This window comes from Microcaecilia unicolor, chromosome 5 (genome assembly GCF_901765095.1).
Source record: "Microcaecilia unicolor chromosome 5, aMicUni1.1, whole genome shotgun sequence".
Classification (NCBI taxonomy): Eukaryota; Metazoa; Chordata; class Amphibia; order Gymnophiona; family Siphonopidae; genus Microcaecilia; species Microcaecilia unicolor.
Genome location: NC_044035.1, coordinates 156,234,663 through 156,253,337, shown reverse-complemented (window position 1 = coordinate 156,253,337; position 18,675 = coordinate 156,234,663). Strand labels below are relative to the sequence as shown.

The following is an 18,675-nucleotide window of genomic DNA, read 5'->3' as shown; positions in this document are numbered from 1 at the left end:
GTCTGAGCAAAGCGCTTTGACAGGCATCCACAATCTCTCAGATTCTTTCCAATTCTGCCGATGAGACGTTCCAATCCACATCAGACAGGCTGAAATCTCCCAGTGATTCCCAAGTAGGGATTGGTTTTGCTGTGAGCCTTTTACCCAATATGATTGGAACTGTCAAGTCGAACTTTTCTGGATCAGAACGTGTATCCTAATATAATAGAGTTTTTGTAATACCTGATTTTACCATTGAAATCAGTGCTGCAGGTCCCATAATAGTCATGATGGAGTTGTCAGAAACCCACAGGCTAATGCTCAGAACTCCTGTGGTAAAGTCAACAGCGCAGAACCCATATTGCCAGAACAGCCCATTCAACATGAATGGGCTATGTTGGCATTAGCACACAGCAGCCGCTAGCATAGCTTAGTAAACGGGGGGGCAAATTTGTTTTGTAAACAAGAATATGTAGGTGTTGTCCATAAGAGGGGCGTAGCTATGTGGGGCCACGGGGGCATGGTCTCCTGTAGATTTGGCCCTGCCCCTCCCCCACCACCGTTGGATACCTTTGCTGGCGGGGGTCCCCAACCCCCACCAGCCGAAGTCCTCTTCTCCAGCGCGGCCACGTTGCTGATCTGCAAGGGCAGTCTTCTGTTTCTGTGAGGGCGTCAGACTCACAGAAACAGAAGCCTGCCCTTGCACATCAGCAACGCGGACGTGCCGGAGAAGAGGACTTCGGCTGGCGGGGGTTGGGGCCCCCTGCCAGCAATGGTACCCGACGGCGGGGGGAAGAGGGGGTTGAAAGGGTTGGTGCCGGGGGGGGGGGTCAAAGGTGGTGGTGGCAGCAGAAAGGGTCAAAAATGGCGGCAGGGGGTTAAAAATGGTGGGGGGGGGGTCGGCGGCACTGGGGGTGGGGCTAAAATGTGCCCCCTCTCCCGCCCCTGGTCCATAATAGGCAAAGAGAACAATAAATGAACAGCTTGATAAGGTAAAGATAGAGTAAAATATAAAAAATCTTTAGAACTAAGAAATGTTAGAAAATAAAGAAGACGATCTCCATTTCTAGAAGTAAGAGATAGAGGAAGGGAAAATAATTTTATCAAACATTCCAGACATGAATCAGCAAATAACTAACTTGTAAACCCAACAGGCTAACTGAAATATTTTGAGCCTCTGTAGGAATCCAGTATAACTTAGCCAGACATGGAGAGGCATGATCAAATCTTTCTTCCTAAAGATCATCTTAGCAGCAGTATTTTGTAAAACCTGCAACTTAAGATTAATTGAGCTGATAGTAAGCAGAAAATACCATTACAATAGTCTAAAGATGATAAAATAATTGATTGAACCAAAATGGAAAAATGTTTCTCTGTTTTGGAAGGCTGGAAATCTCCATCTCTAACAAAAGTGTACTTTAATGTTTTAGGAAAATCTGAAGAAGCTACGAGACAGTATCACTAGGAGGCAAGCAGAAAAGCAAAAGAAAGGAAAACATAAAGGTAAGAAGAACCCTGTTCTAAGTCTGACATTTATGGGGAGTAAGGAGCTTTCTCTTAAACCTAAGCAACTCTGGTATCCTTGGGAAGTAATAACCTGTCCCCAAGGGCCAGCTCAAGGGCATCGTATGCTCTAGGCGAACCTTCAGCTGTATTACTCCCATCTCCCCCCTCCCACACACAGATAGCCAGTATCTCCTTTTCCCACCCCGCATCTAGCCTTTCCCTCTTCCTTTCTTGCTGCTGGACTTGTCACTGCTGTCATCCCCACCTTTTTCAGACCAGCCTGAAGATTAAAGCAGCATCAGTACTGCACGGATCCTGTAAACACGGATCCATACTGAAGCGCTGCATTGTTCTGCTCCCCTCCAACAGGAAATCTGCCTTGGAGGGGGATGTCAAAGAGACACTTCAGAACAAGTCTGTGCTTACAGGTCCTGCATAGTACTGGGAGGAGGTAGAGGGAGGGATGTCAGCAACAGGCTCAGCAGCAAGACAGTTTAGTTTATAGTTTATAAAACTTGCTATACAGAGTCACGTGATACTGTGAGGGCAGACAGACATGAGTCTGAGTCGCTTCAAGGCCCCTGCAACATATTGTTGGTATTTTATTGATAATTAGGAATCTACTTATTGTCCAGAAGTCCTTAGAGTTGACAGAGTGCATGGATTAAAGCGCTTGGGTGGAGTGATGTCATGAAAACCAGCGCTTACAGAGCACCAGTGGAGTAAGGCACTGGATGACAACATGGCGAAGTCTATGGCAGAGGCCGTCACTCAGTTTACCGCGGTGGCTCTCACAGAGTTCCCGCTTTGGGGTCCAGATTGGAACTGGCTTTGGGGCCCAGATTGGAGGAGCTATTGGGCCAAATAAAACAATTGGAGACTTTGACAGAGACCAAGAAACAAACCGCGGAGTTAGAGGCACACGTCACAGGTCTCGAATACAACGCTCATGCGTCCACTGTGGAGGTAAAGCACGTGCAGGAACTATTGACTGCACGCATTATGAAACTGGAAGATCTCAAGAACAAGTCAAGGTGCAGTAACCTCAGATTTGTGGGCATCCCAGAGGCTGTGCCTGATGTTCACCTGTTGTCGGAAATAGAGTCTTGGCTAGAAACATCACTGCCTCTCCATGGCAGGGTAGGTCCAGCATGCCTTGAATGTGTCCACCACATGGGCAGAAAGATCCCTGGTGACCATCACCCCGAAATCATCATTGCCAAGTTTCATAATTACATAAGATTGAAACATGGCAAAAATATAAAGCAAACCATGAGTCTTTGACCTATGACGGGGCGCAAGTAAGAGTCTCTCGGCCTGTAAAGTGTGCTTTATGTTTATTTACCCAAAAATTCTAAAGATTTATCATGCTGAGAAATTACTACTACCACTATTACTATAAATCATTTCTATAGCACAACCAGTAGTACGCAGCGCTTCACAATTGAACATGAAGAAAAGACAGTCCCTGCTGAAAAGAGCTTACAATCTAAATCATAAGGGATAAGGGTAGTACAGACAGATAGGACACATAGGGAAAGGGACTATTGAAGAGAGGAAGACAAGATAAAGGTTACGAGCAAGTGACAAGTTAGGAGTCAAAAGCAGCATCAAACAGATAGGTCTTTAGCCCGGATTTGAAGGCAGCCAGGGATGGAGCTAGACGTAATGGCTCAGGAAGCCTATTCCAGGCATAAGATGCGGCGAGATAAAAGGAACGGAGTTTGGAGTTAGCGATGGAGGAAAAGGGTGCAATTAGGAGAGATTTGCCTAGTGAACGGAGTTCCTGGGAAGGAGTGTAGGGAGAGATGAGAGTGGAGAGGTAGTGAGGGGCTGCAGAGTGAATGCACTTATAGGTCAATAGGAGGAGCTTGAATTTTGTACGGAAACGGATAGGGGGCCAGTAAAGTGACTTCAGGAGAGGGCTGATATGGGCATAATGACTTTGGCAAAATATTAGTTGTGCAGCAGAATTTTGAACAGATTGAAGAGGAGAGAGGTGGCTGAGTGGAAGACCTGTGAGAAGCAAGTTGCAGTAATCTAAGCGAGAGGTGATGAGAGTGTGGATGAGGGTTCTGATAGCATGTTCAGAAAGGAAAGGGCGAATTTTGGCGATATTATGAAGGAAGAAACGACAGGTTTTAACAATCTGTTGAATATGTGCAGAGAAGGAGAGGGAGGAGTCGAAGATGACCCCAAGGTTACGAGCAGATGAGACAGGAAGAATGAGCGTGTTGTTGACAGAAATAAAGAATGGGGGAAGGGGAGAGGTTGATTTAGGTGGGAAGATAAGGAGCTCAGTTTTGGACATATTGAACTTCAGGTGGCGGTGAGACATCCAGGTAGCAATGTCAGAGAGGCAGGCAGATACCTTGGACTGGATTTCTGCCGAGATTTCTGGTGTGGAGAGGTGATACTGAAAACCGTGGGATGAGATCAAAGCACCAAGGGAGGAAGTACAGATGGAGAAAAGGAGAGGTCCTAGGACGGATCCTTGAGGTACACCCACTGACAGTGGGATAGAGGAAGAGGAGGATCCACCAGAGTATACACTAAAAGTACGCTGTGACAGATAAGAAGAAAACCAGTAGAGAGCAGAATTCTGAAATCCAAGTGAGGACAGCATGTCAAGGAGTAGGCTGTGATCAACAGTATCAAAAGCAGCAGAAAGATTGAGAAGGAGGAGGATAGAATAGAGCCCTTTGGATTTAGCCAGGAATAGATCATTGGAGACTTTAGTAAGTGCTGTTTCAGTTGAATGAAGGGGACGACAGCCAGATTGGAGTGGATCAAGAATAGGTTGAGAAGAAAGAAAGTCAAGACAGTGATGGTGGACAGCACGTTCTAGGATCTTGGATAAGAAAGGGAGGAGGGAGATGGGGCGATAGTTGGAAGGAGAGGTAAGATCCAGAGAAGGTTTTTTGAGGAGTGGGGTGACTACGGCATGTATGAAGGCATCAGGGACAGTCGCAGTGGAAAGTGACAGATTGAGGATATGACAGATGAAAGGGGTGACAGCAGGAGAGATAGTGTTGAATAGATGAGTGGGAATAGGGTCAGTGGAGCAGGTGGTTAGTTTTGAGGATGAAAGAAGAAGTAAAGTTTCTTCTTCAGTGATTTTGGAAAAGGAAGAAAAGGAGGCAGGGGTAAGGGGGTTGGGAGAGTGGACTAAGGGAAGAATGGGTGGAGGAGAGTTGGTTGTGAATTCAAGTTTAATCTTGTAAACCTTATCATGAAAGTAATCAGCCAGAGTCTGGGGAGAAAGTGAAGGGGGAGTTGGAGGAGAAGGCGCTTTGAGGAGAGAGTTTAGAAATGGCATGTATTTGACTCTCCTACTACTGCCCAGGACTTTATTCCCACCACTCTGGCTGCTGAATCCCTGGACACTTGAGCTTGTCACTGGTAACTCCACATTTGGGTTGTTATTCAGAAGGAAGTGCTCACTGTTGTGCATAATTGGACTTTTTGGAGGTGCTTCTGTGGTTTTCTTATTTTTCTGGACCTGTGCCTTTTTGTAGTAAATATGGTCTGATTTTGTTTGCTTAACAGCGGCTGTACCCCAAAAGGCATTAATAAAGTGACTGGCTACATTTCTTCCTACTGTGGGGCGGGATGTTAGCTTGTGTTCTTTCTCAGTATAAGGGGGATGGATGGATGGTTGGTGGTGTTTTTTGGGGGGAGGGAGGGGACAAAAACTAAAAAGCATGGTGCCTTGTAGAGTCTAGTTGGGCAGCTTTGGGGCTAGGTAAGACCAGGAACTGATCACTTAAAGATCACAGAACCCAGTTAGGGAAATAAGGAAGTGGGGGAAGGCTCTATTGTGTCCCAGGGCCCCATCAAATTCTGCTGCCTTAGGCAGACACCTAGTCTACCTAGGGGCTAGACTAGCTCTGATCTGTCCAAAGGCTGGTCCAATTACTCAATTTCAATACTGTCTGCTGCCATGGCAGAGATGAGTTTGATATCCAAATCCAGCTTGTACTCCTTAGTTCTGCTGAGCCAGGGATGCTCTAGTAGCAACATTCACATGTAACTGCCAGTCTCAGGATGCGTGCCTATGACTTTCTAGAAAGAGCCATTGTCTGTGACCTCTTGCTAGAGACTTTTCCTGCAGTATACTAAACGAAAGCACCAAGTGATGTGCAATGTATATAATATAAACTATTCACAATTAATAAATAAAACAGACATACAAACAAATAAAAAGCATAGGACAGAGGAACAACAGAGATACCGGGAGCCAGCAGCAACGCTCTTCTTTTTAATCATTGTGCCTTCTATGAGTAGCAGGGACTCCTAGAATAGCGTTGGTCAGCCCTCAGAATGCCATATCTAGAGTAGGTGTAAAAATGTGTAGGTACTGATTCATGAACATACTGTTTTGTAGGGAATGGGTGCTGTAGCCACTGCTAGAGTTCATGATTTCTTTTTCTGTCATAGTAGATCTACAGATATCACAGCCTGTTCGGTCTGGTCAGAACATATCAGCAAAAGTGGAAAGTAATGTGTATGAATTGAGCCCCACTGCATCTGTCACCCCACCAAGGAGAATGGAAATCCGCCGAGGGAACTGGAACACAGAGAGCTCCTCCAGCACAGCCAGTAAGCAGGGCAAAGGCAGCAAGGGGTGGGGGGTTGTTAAACTGTCTTAATCTGGTCTTTGCTTGTTTAAATTCAAGAAAAAAGGGGGAATTTTATAAAGCATTTTCCGCATGTATAAATGTGCACAACCGTATATGTAGAGAAAGTGTACACCTACTTTTATGCAAGCTGCTTGCAGGTGTTCCTGGAAGTGTAGTTTTGGCAGAGTAGAGTTGGAGCTGTAATGTACGCACGTGTTTTATAATATACCCAGGTACATGGAGCAGGTCTAAATTTGTGTATTAGCATCTACCTGGGACTAGTGTTAGGTGTCTGTTATGTTTAAAGAACTTTATTAGGCCACTTTCTACCTAAAAACAGAAATGTGTACAACAAGAAGAAACATCAGAGTGTCCATTTTAACAATTGGATCCCAACGCCCCCTTCCCCCCGTACCCTATATTATGAGTTGAAGATTTGCATGATGCATACAGTGATAACAACAATTATGTATTCAGAATACTACTACATGTAACAGAAGTCAAGATGGTGACCAAACCAGAAAAGAGGAGTCACCTCTGGAAGAAGACAGCAACTTCAGTCAGGTCTCCAAAAATGTAGTACTATATTATTCAACCCTTATGGGCAGTACCTGACATATCTAGTATTTTAATGCTTTTTTTTTCTTAATACATCCACTTTATTAAGGGCCTCAGCGGTCATACACAGTTGATATCAAAAATTCATGTCACCAAGATTTATTCCCCGGAAGTTAGCTGGGCTGCCTCCTTCGGTCTGAATATCGGCCCCATTATGTCTACTATGACTCTCTATTCTAAACAATATCAAAATGTTCACTACAGTGTACAACACATCAATATAGCTAGGTTGGCATGTGAAGCCTTATATCAATGAAGGATGTGTGATTCATCTTGAACTGTCAAGCTAGAGAAGAGTTGAATTATATCTTTGGACATAAGAAATTCCAGTTTCAACTTAACCGGCCAAGCTCATGTTCAGTGCTGGCCAGTTAAGTTGGAGCCAGCCAAAGTTATTCCATCTATTGTGGCAGCCAAATATGGCCACCAAACTTAGCTGGATCTGTGCTGGATATCTACGGATAACTGGCTATCTTTTAGCTGCTAAACAGCAATTTTCATTGGGGGAAAGCTGGCTATCCGCCACTGAATATTGCCAGATAGCCGGCTAAGTGCTGTTTAGGTGGTCATTCATTCTGAATATCGGGAGGAGAAACAATAAGTCATTTTTTAAAAATCTTTAGGATTGGACTCCGAGGACAGACTTTTTATATATCAAGTTGAGCAAGAATGAAAAAGAATATGACTCATTGTACCACTAGTAATGCAAAATAACTGTGCTTAGTGGTAGAGGCTGGTTCAACTCTTCTCTTTTCAAATTGATGTGTTCTACAGTGTGGTGAATATTTTGATATTGTTTAGAATGCAGACTGACATTAAATCTAATATATTTAGGTGGCTCTTTTAGAACCCCTTTCATGATTTACACATGTAAATAATGCCAGCATGTAAATGTGTATCTCGGATACACTTTGAAACCCCAATTTTAGAAAGCTAGGATTTACACTTTTAAATCTGCACTATGTGCATATAGCATGAGGGCAGGCTTTGGGTGGAACTAAGGTCTAAACGTGTATTCCCCATTTTATTATCATATGCAGATGACATTTTACTCTTAGTACCTATATTAGAGATTCAGGACACTATGGATAGGCTTTCTTCATATATGGAAAATATTTAAAATTCAGCCTTTGTAAATATGTTGAAATTAAATTCTAACAAAACCAAAATTTTGTTGTTTTGTGGCCCAGAGTTGTTGCTCCTAGAGAAATAGTTTTAACGCATGATAAAAAATCTGTAGAAACTAAAAAGTGCTTGGAGTAACTTTGGGTTCATCTATGACCTTTGAACCACACATTAGTCAACTTTGGAAGAAAATGATAAGGCAACTAAGATTAATAAGATCATTATTTCAGTCAGTCAGCCTATGGTTTATTAGTTCAAATATTAGTCCGTCTACAGTTACCTCCCCTCCCACCCCCCCCCCCCCCCCCCCCCCCCCCCCCCCCGTTCACTAAGCCACACTAGCAGCTGCTGTTTGCTTATGCTGACACAGCCTAATCTCTTTGAATGGGCTGTGTCAGCATTGCCGCACGGTTTAGTAAACAAGGGGGATTAGATTACTGTAATGTGCTGTTTGTATCTGCCTGTTAAGTTATTGAGAAATTGCAACTGATTCAAAATACTGTTACTAGATTTTTAATCTTAAGAAGTTTGATAGTGTTTCCTCTTATAGAACCAGGGCTTTTTTTGAGGGGGTACTTGGGGGTACTGAGTACCGGCACCTTTTTCATTGTCTGCTAAAATTGACTCATGGTCCCCAAGTTATAATGAAAGAGCTCAGGCTCTACATACCAATTCTGCCTTTTCATAGATTCTGTGACTGGTTGCAGGGGGCCTGGCTATTGTGGGGTGGGTCCCTCAGTGATAACGCCGCCCCTGAAGGGTGGCCTGGCATTTGAGCACCAGCACCTTTTTTGCTAGAAAACACACACTGTATAGAACCCAGTTACATTGACTTCCGGTACAACAGAGAATACTCTTCAAATCGGTTTGTTTATTTTTTCAGGCCATTTATGGTCTCTCGTCTTCCTTAATTACTGATTTTTTTAATTTGTTTAATTTTTTTTTTTAATTTAAGAGGCAGAAGCCAACTGTAGCAAGAGATAAAACAGCAGTGGAGCAGCCAGTAGGCTCAGAAATTTATTGAAGTCAATAAAAAAGGTGGTTCTCAGGTGTATATATGTCCAGACTTCATATACAATTATTCATCCAGTCTAACATGTTTCAGTATGGCAGTGCCTGCATCAGGAGAAATTTAGCATTTTGTTGCAAGTCAGACACTAGAGAGACAGCACACACTATGCTGGAAGCACAGACAAATGGAAGATCAGTGAAGACAAGCCCACAGCTGAGGGGATAGGCCCAAGCGTCCAATACAAGCAGTGGTGGGGTTAAATTGGGACCAGCATTTGACATCATCCACCCCAGATGCCAGCCCAATCCCTGATGTGGCCAATTAGAGTGAAACTGCCATGCTCATCCTGCTAAGATCGTGACAGTAGACGTAAGCCAACCAATATGATTTATCTGGCCAGAAACGGCCGCCGACTGTTTGTTTATGGCTATCTGGTCATTTTCAGCAGCACTTTACCGGTTATCTCCAATGAAAATGACCATTTAGCACCAAATTCAAAAGCAGTTAACTCGTGGGTGTTCCGGGGACAGGGTCAGGTTAAGTGTTGATACTCAGCCCTTCACTGCGTAAGTAAACTACTTAAATCATGCCCCATAAATAGCAGTCCTATCTTTAAGCAGTTTGGCTTATGCAGTGAGGGGCTGAATATTGAAGTAACCGGTTATGTGTTAGCTGGCTCGCCCAGACAGGGCCCAGCATTGACTATCCAGGAACAACACCAGAGGCAGGCAGCAAAACACTCACCACTGCCAGCTGAATATTAGCTGGAGTAGATATGAAAGGGTATTTTCAATATGTCTAAATCCAACTTTGGATATTTTGCTGAAAATGTCCAAAACTCCAGTGGCAAACATGGCCATTTTCGAACCTGAAAAACATCTGTTTTTGTTTTGAAAATGGCAATTTCCTAGACATTTTGCGTTCATTGCATTTTTCTTTTATGACCATTTTTGAAATAGAACATCCAATGGAAAAATGCACAAAAACCAAGCCATTGGGATGTGTGTGTGTGTGTGTGTGGGGGGGGGGGGGGGTCAGCATTCTTAGTAGACTGGCAGCACAGACATCCCAGTAGAGCAGTCGGCACCTTAGGGGGTGCTACAGTGGACTTCACATAAAAGGACCCAGGTACACATCTCACCGTTACCCCCTTATTATATTGTATGGGGAGCCCTCTTTAAAAAAAAACCCAAACTTACTGTACACCACTACAATAGCCCTTATGCCTGCAGGTGTCACAGAAGGTTTTTGCTGGGTTTTGGAGACCTAGATTTTCCACCACAAGTGTAACAGTTAGAGTGGGATATGGGCCTGGGTTCCCTTCTCTACTGTGCGCTGCACTGACCGATAGGCCTACTTGCTGTTCTAATAGGACTAGCCATAACATCTGAAGCTGTCAGAGGCTGGTACGTACTGTTTCGTTCACATCTTTGGGGGGGGGGAAGGTGTCAGTGACCACTGGGAGTAAGGGGGGGGGGGTCATGCCTTAATTCCTCTAATGGTCATCTGGTCATTTAGAGCATCTTTTTACGACAGTCATGACAAACAGGTCCAGACCAAAATGTCAATCTTTAGCCCTAGTTTTTGCTTTGTTCCATTATGGCAGAAAAAAATCTCTAAGTTGTGGAAACACCCAAATCCCACCCCCAACATGCCCCCTTGTGATTTGGACGCACTGTAGACTAACTGAATAGGAAAAGGTCTTTAAAATATGTTTCAAAAATAGCGATTTGGACATTTTTTCAGGAAAGACGTCCATCTACAGCTTTGTGCTGCTTTCTGGATGCTTTTCTGTTTCAAAAATGAACCCCTTAATGTACAGACAAAAATTGAAAATTATTCATTGATTAAAAATTGACAAACGGAAAAGTTTCTTAGGTATGAGAGATGAAACAAAAATGTTTGGGGCTACTTTCGTTTTAGCTTACCCCTCTAAATGCATAGTTAAATATTTGGGAATCAAATATGGGGTTTTTTGTACCAGACCAGCGTAGGGCTTTCATTGACCTGAAGAGGGTATCAGGGGAATTAACAACTGTCAAATAGGCTGTATGATTTAACGTAGGGCTGGCTGGGCCTTTCCTTGTTTATTGTATTCCACTTTGATTTCCTTAAATGTGTTGGTCACTCCCCAAGTTTGGGGTCTAAGGAAGGGTTAAATACGAAACAAAAATGAAGTCAAAAAGATTTTTCCTTTTTTTTGTATGTGTAGACATATTAAATTTGTATTATTTCCCTGTGTTTCATGTAACAAATTATTACTTGTGTAATATAAGTAAAGCAATAAAAATAATTTAAATAAAAAAATTTAAAATTACAAATTAAAGGCTTGATGTTCAAAAAAAGATGAGCTCCTAAGTTTATGCTCCTAAATTTGTGCCCGATTTTCAGCCAAACTTAGGTGCCTAAGGGGCCCTTTTACTAAAGCTTAGCATACTCTAAATGCTAAGAAGCCCATAGGTATAAAATGAGCTTCTTAGAATTTAGTGCAAGATAATTCCGTTAGCACATGCTAAGCTTTAGTAAAAGGGCTCCTAAGTTTTCAGCTGAAAATTCCTCTTAATTTAGGGTCTTAAAAAGTTATGCTTATAAATTTAGTCTTGCCATTCATTTGCTTAGATTTATGAGCTTAATTTATAAGCCTGGTACTGAAAATTAGTGTCTCAGTAGTCCTATGTGGTGGTAGCTGCTTCTTCTGCCTCCCAGTACTGCTGGTACAATTCTTTTCTTCTCCCTCTCCAACTGATTGGGAAAATGAGCCCAAATAGTTCAGAGCTACCACGGTACCTATTTCCAGGAGAGAGACTTTTTGGCCAGTTCCGATTTTGAACTTACATCCCAAAGCAGTGAGGTATGCCCAGCATTGAATTTCTGGCCATAAAGTCAGTGGTGGTCAGCAAAACACTGTGCATCACCTGCTGAATATTAACCCTGTGGAGTTGCTGCCATCTACTGGCAGCAAGTGGTAATTTCTGCATCCCCAAAACATAAACAGAAATTAAAATAGAAAATAAGATGATACCATAAGGGGTCTTTTTACTAAGGTGCACTAACACATTTAGTGCACACTAATGATTAGTGCATGCTAAATAATAAGATGCCCATAGGAATATAATAGGTGTCTTATCATTTAGCACGCACTAATCGTTAGAGTGTGCTAACCACTGGATTCTATAAAGCGCGCCTAGAGATCTGCACAGAAATCTAAGCATACGTGTGTAACTTAATTGGCTTAAGGCAATCAGCATTTTTAACAGCACTAATAATGAGCACTAATTGGCAATAATTAGAATGTACACACATAACTCACTAAGCGTATTCTGTAACGAACTGTGCCTAAATTCTAATGCGTGAAGTTCAAAAGGAGCAGGGAAATGGGCATTTTGTAGGCGTTCCCAAATTTACACACACTGTTACAGAACATGACCCAGTCCGCATAAATCTATGCACAGTGATTTATGCACATTTTCGCTGGTGTAAATATATGTGCATAGTTTTAGGCACTGGGATATCAACTAAGCGTATTCTATATACCATGCCTAAATCTTATAGAATACACTTAGGCAACAATGATTTCCTTGTGGATTTTCCAGGCGCCATATATAGAATCTCCCCCTAAATCTGTTAGCACGCCTCAGTAAAAGGATCCCTAAGTTATTCCAATAAAAAAAAGACATCACCCTATTTTCTTTTTTGTATTGTTTTATTTCTATTTATTACCTTTAAAAGTGGACTAACACGGCTTTCACACCATTGCATCCCCAAAATATATCCTTATCAGCTGCAACCCTAAGGGGCCTTTTACAAAGCCACACTAGTGTTTTTAGTTCATGGTAAAAATCAGTTGGTGGTAAATGCTGAGATGTCCATAGGAATATAATGGGCATCTTAGCGTTTACCACCAGCTGATTTTACAGTGAGCTAAAAACACTAGTGTGGCTTTGTAAAAGACCCCCTGAGAGGGGGCGTGTCTCAAGATGGCTGCATGTTGAGAGCTCTCGGTGGAACTCTCCTGTAGTTTGCTAATATTACTTTTTTACCTCTAAATCGAAAATGCCTCATACCAAGCGTAAGGGGAAGCTCAAGGCAGTTTCCTCGACTGCCGGGACGTCCTCACCTATTCAGCAAACGATCGAGAAATACACCTTGAAGCCACCTACCTTAGCTTCCGAGAGGGGCCCTGCGTTCCCCGTCGGTGAAGACTCCTTCGGGGATTTGGGGCTTGAAATTTCACTCTCCCCTCCGGAATCTCATCCACCGCCGCTCCCCGAAGAATGTGTCTCCTGGCGCGACCGACTTGACCCGGAAGTGGTCGAAGGTATGGAAGCGACTCGAGGAGCGGGAGTCACAATGTCGGAGGGAGACCCGATACCGAGAGAATATCGGGTAGAGCATAGCGCTCCAATGAAGAAACCAGCTGCGGTGACCCTCGAGAGCATTTGGACGGCTCTGCAGAGGGTGGACGCTACGGTGGCCAATTCAGCAAAAGAGATAAAAGACCTTGTAAGTACTGTTGAAAAACTTTCCTTTTCATTTAATACCGCGAAACAAGAAACTATAGAACAATTGGGGGCTCTTAAGCAGGACGTTGCTAAACTAAATGAAGTTACGACTACAATTATTAAGGATAATACTTCCATGCAACGTAGGTTAGAGATGATGGAAAATTACAATCGGAGGCTTAACTTAAGGTTGTTGAATTTTCCAAAGGAACTTGGAATTACTCCATTGGACGCTTTCAAACTTTATTTAGGAGGTTTTAAATTTTTCTTCTGAAACTATTCCACCATTGAATAAAGTATATTATATACCAATTAAAAAGCCTCCTGAAACCTCTCTTCCAGTAATTCCATCTGAAGAGCCAGGATTGAACATATCTGAATTACTAGAAAGAACTTTGGACTCAAACTCTGAAAGAGCGACTCTAATTGTATCGTTCATTTTTCAACAAGATTTAGACGCGGTTATGCGTATTTACTTCAAGAAAATGCAGACTCTGTTCAGAGGAAAGAGGGTTTGGATATATCCCGATATTATAAAGCAGACCCAAGAAAGGAGGAAGTTGTTTCTTGCGATGAAGACAGAAGTGACATCTTTAGGAGCCGTTTTCTACTTAAATTTTCCCTGTAAATGTGTTATTAAATATTTGGGTCTTAAGTATTATTTCTACCAGCCTGAACAGTTGAAGGCATTTATAAATATGAAGAAACTTGGTAAACCGTAGGTCCTGATGAATAAATATTTGTTAATAAGATAGGTATACGTGTAATGCATATTTCCTATTTAATTTTTTTTCCTACTCTGTAGTCTTCATACTTGCTTAGACTATCCCCCATTATTGTGGTCTAAAAGAAGATATTTTGTTTTTTTTCCTTTGGTAAAAATATTTTATTTAAATTTATATTTTCCTTTCTGCATTGCTTATTCAAATGTAACTGTATTGTTAATTTGATTAAAAACTAATAAAGACTTAAAAAATTGTAAAAGACCCCCTAAGTAAGACAGTTGCACATTATAGTATGCGTTTTTCTGTCAGTTATTCAGTTACTCCATGAATTACTTTGGTGGGAACACACACACCACCTTCAAGGTTATACACTCCTTGAAACTCTGCAGACAGGTGCAAAGCCTGCGGATACATTTTACTTGTACAATCCTTTTGAACTGGTGCAAAATTCACAAGGCTCTGAAAAATGCTGAGGATAGTGCATCCACAGACATTAGCACCTTCTTTTTCAGTGAGTACTATTTCCATGAAAAAATGTGTACAGTTTTGAAAATACAAAAGTGCACCATTATTGCCTCTGCAACCTGCCCTGGGAATACCTCCACAAAAATGCAGTAAAAGTACCTTTCCTCTTTTAGATATCAATTTACATGGGTAAATGACTTTTGAAAATAGTCCTCCCTTTGAGTCATGATTATATATGATGCTCTAATCGTTGGCTTTTCTATTGCTTCTTTGTACTTTTTCACTAGTGCCTTTCTCTCTATTTTCTAGACAAGATATTGAAAATATTTTAATGTATAAGTAATGGAGTGTTCTATGAAATTACAGTAAGGAAACTCAATAGAAACTTGTTGTTACAAAATATAAGATCTCCCATGCATTTCAATTCTCTGGTCTGTTACCCAGGCAGTACAAGTACTCGATCCAGCACTCGAAGCACACAGAGTCTTAGCAGTGGTGTAGAAGGAGACAGCGAGGTAAGAACTTCCATGGTGAAAGAAAGAGATAAACAAAGAAAAATCAAAGCAGATAAGACCATCCAGCTCATAATCGAAAGTGATCACCGGCCATTTCCCGACACAAATTGGGAGATGGCCGGCGATCTCGGAAAAGTGGCGAAATCGGTATAATCGAAAGCTGCTTTTTTTGACAGCATCGCCGCTTTCCCGTCGCCTCACTGGCGAAAGTTCAAAGGGGCGTGTCGGCAGCAAAGCGAAGGCGTGGCATGGGTGGGTGTGGGCGTGGCTACCAGATAGCCGGCTTTCGCCAATAGTGGGAAAAAAATACGGTGTTAAGCAGTATTTCGCCGGGTTTACTTGGTCCTTTTATTTTCACGACCAAGCCTCAAAAAGGTGCCCAAACTGACCACATGACCACCGGAAGGAAGCGGAGATGACCTCCCCGTACTCCCCCAGTGGTCACTAACCCCCTCCCACCAAAACAAAACCCACTTTAAACACTTTTTTTCCAGCCTGTATGCCAGCCTCAAATGTCGTGCCCACCTCCATGACAGCAGAATGTGTTCTGTCCTCCGACAGCCTTTTCCTGCTTGTGATGTGGCTCTGGAGTGAGTGTGACACCTTTTCTGTTATTTGCACTGCAGAGTCACATCAGCAATGCATTGTGGTGGGTGTAGGTATTGGTAGTTGGTAGGCTCTACTCCCCTGGTGCTTTCCCCCTGCTTACTGGGTCAGAGTGTGCCCTGTTTTGTTTCCTGTTGTAGTCCATGCGGTAGTGGCCATTTTTGTAAGCCAGTTTTAGTTCCCTTTCCTGTGTTACCCATGTTAGAGAAAGTTCTTACCTTGAATGGTGCTGAAAGACGGCATTGTACACCATTGTGCCAGCTCTGACCTACTGCTAATCTTAGTACCAGGGGACTCTTTGCCAGTGGGGCACAACCTCTGATCTGCAGTTAACTGTGAGTAAACATGCTTATTCAAATAAAGGACTTTTTCAAAGAGATTAGTCTTCAGATGTCAACTGGTGTGCCAAAGTTATACAGCAGCAATAAGTCCTAGAGGCTGTGTGCAGGTCCCTGGAGCAGTTTTAGTGAGTGCAGTACATTTGTGGGTAGTGGGTTTTGGGGGGGGGGGGGGGCTCAGCTCCCAAAGTAAGGGAGCTATGCACATGGGAGCTTTTCTGAAGTCCACCGCAGTGACCCCTAGGGAGCCCGGTTGGTGTCCTGCCATGTCAGGGGGGCCAGTGCACTAAAAATGCTGGCTCCTCCCACGGCCAAATGCCTTGGATTTGGCCATGGTTTGAGATGGCCGACATAACTTTCCATTATCGCTAAAAAACTAAGCCGCCCATCTCAAACCCCGGCCAAATCCAAGGCATCTGGTTGGCCGGAACCGTATTGTCGAAACAAAAGATGGCCGGCCATCTTTTTCAAAAATACAGGTCTGACCAGCTGTTTGCGGTACCGCCAAAATACATCGCCGGCCATGTATTTCGCCGGCGCCGTTCAATTATTCCCCTCCATGTGGCCTATCAAGTTTGCTCTTCCATGCCAACTACTAAGCTCTACAATCCCTTCCTCTCCTTTAGAGATCCTCTGTGCTTGTCCCATGCTTTCTTGAATTCAAATACAGTCATGATCTCCACCACCTGCACTGATAGGCCGTTCCAAGCATCCACCAAAATTTCTATAAAGAAATATTTCCTTTCATTACCCCTGAGTCTATCTCCTTTTGCCCTCATCCTATGACCCCCCTCATTTCAGAGCTTCTTTTCAACTTGAGAGGCCCATCTCTATCATAACTCTCCTCTCCTGCCTTTCTTCCAAAATATTCTTATTAAGATCTTATACGCTTTATGATGAAAACCAGTGACAATTTTTTTTATTTAATTAAAAAAATATACAACATAGGAATAATTTACTTTTTAAGAAAACAATCATGAGGATATAACACAAGAAGTAGGAAATCGGTAAAAAGAATAGAGACTTCTCAATCTATCATATCAAATAGTTTTAGCAAATACATTAGAGAAGAAATTAATCCTTAATGAGAGAATACATAAATGTGGGATACAAATGTAACAATTAATAACTCTAATCTGCAGATTGCAAGACATCAAGCCATGCTACCAGGTTCAGGTTGAGCTGCGTTACCTGGCTCCACAATCTTCTTACTCAAAAATAAAGTTAATTGACATGGCTCAAAGAAAATATAAGGGCCCTGTTTACTAAGCCGTGCTGTAGTCACGCAAACCTTTTAGTGCACACTAACGCTAGAGACATCCATATGAATATAATGGGTGTCTCGATCGTTAGTACACACTAAAACGTTAGTGCCCCTACAGCGTGGCTTAGTAAACAGAGCCTTAAGTCTTCTCTTGGTACATTATCATATATTTACAGGGAAATTTAAGTATAAAGAAAGCTCCTATACTCTCCACCTGTGGATGAAGAAGCAAAAACTGCTTCCTTTGGTGCTGAGTGTCTTTAACTACATCAGGAAACATTCTAACATTTAAAGCGAAGGAGCATTCTTATGTCTGAAAAACAATCTCAGGAGCCAATCCCTGTTCGTGTCTAATGCAAGAGTTACTACTAATGTTGAAGGTGTAACAAGTTCTTTAGAAGATTTCAGAAATCCTGTTATGTCCAAACTGTCCTGAGAAATTGGTGATAAAACATCTTGGCCATATTCAGTTCTCTTCTTGCATGGTGGAAGATAAAAAAAATCCTTGATACAGGTAGTATAGATTGAGAGAGAACTTGTAGATGTTCCCAACATATATCGCTTAAACATATCCAATGGTGCAACACTTGGCTTTTTATGAAAAATTTATCAGGCGCCAATTCCTGTACCGGATTGTGTTTTCCAAGTTCTCTCATTTAATCAGCAAATTTGAATTATCTCTAGCAACCTCTAAGCAGTGGCGTAGCCAGAAGGCAATTTTTGGGTGGGCCAACAAGTTGGATGGGTGGGCACTAGAGTTGCCAACTTTTTGAAAGAGAAAAAAAACCCAGCCACCTAATACACCCATGCTTTACCCCTACCCCACCCCATGCTGCACCTCTGCCTCACTCCCTATTACTTCAATGAGGGTAGCAGTGCAGGCTTCAGTGGCCAATTAATTGAGAGCTAAAGGAAGTACAAGGAACTGCACTCTTCTTCAGCCCCCATTCAGCCAAGGTCCTCCAACACACATATGGTATTGAAAGCCAAACACTGAACGCCAAACACATTCTGCATCCAGAGCACCTCCTGGCCTTCCATCAATAATGGATGCAGAGCACAGCAAGGACATTTCCCCATAAAACTCACCATACAAAGAAATTCTGGTAATCTCAATAATAGACATGTTGTAAAGTAATTTTAAAAAAATCTACAAACAAAAAGTCACTCAGAATCCAGAGCAAATCTACCATGCCAGCACTAACTTCCAAAACAAGGATCCTCTACCTATGAAAAGCGGCTCTAAAATATTGATACATCTATCAAGAAAACTGAACAAGCCAAATTACTACAGAATTCTACATAGAAACTTCATGGTGACAGAATACCTCGGGGCCACGCACAAAGAACACAAGAGCCAAATACAGAATAAGTGACCACAAACTCTATAAATATAAA

The 18,675-nt window shown here is 42.4% G+C and overlaps 1 protein-coding gene across 3 annotated transcripts in view; it reads left to right on the top strand.

Annotated features, from left to right (window-relative positions):
• Nucleotides 1-18,675, top strand: part of PIK3AP1 (phosphoinositide-3-kinase adaptor protein 1) — a 228,723-nt gene that overhangs the window by 172,614 nt on the left and 37,434 nt on the right. For 2 of the 3 annotated variants that reach the window (XM_030203478.1, XM_030203475.1), the window contains 3 exons: nt 1,410-1,482; nt 5,926-6,087; nt 14,999-15,069. In XM_030203478.1, coding sequence (XP_030059338.1) covers nt 1,410-1,482; nt 5,926-6,087; nt 14,999-15,069 — 306 coding nt within the window. The remainder of the gene's footprint in view (nt 1-1,409; nt 1,483-5,925; nt 6,088-14,998; nt 15,070-18,675) is intronic. The other variant, XM_030203476.1, reaches the window with a different exon arrangement.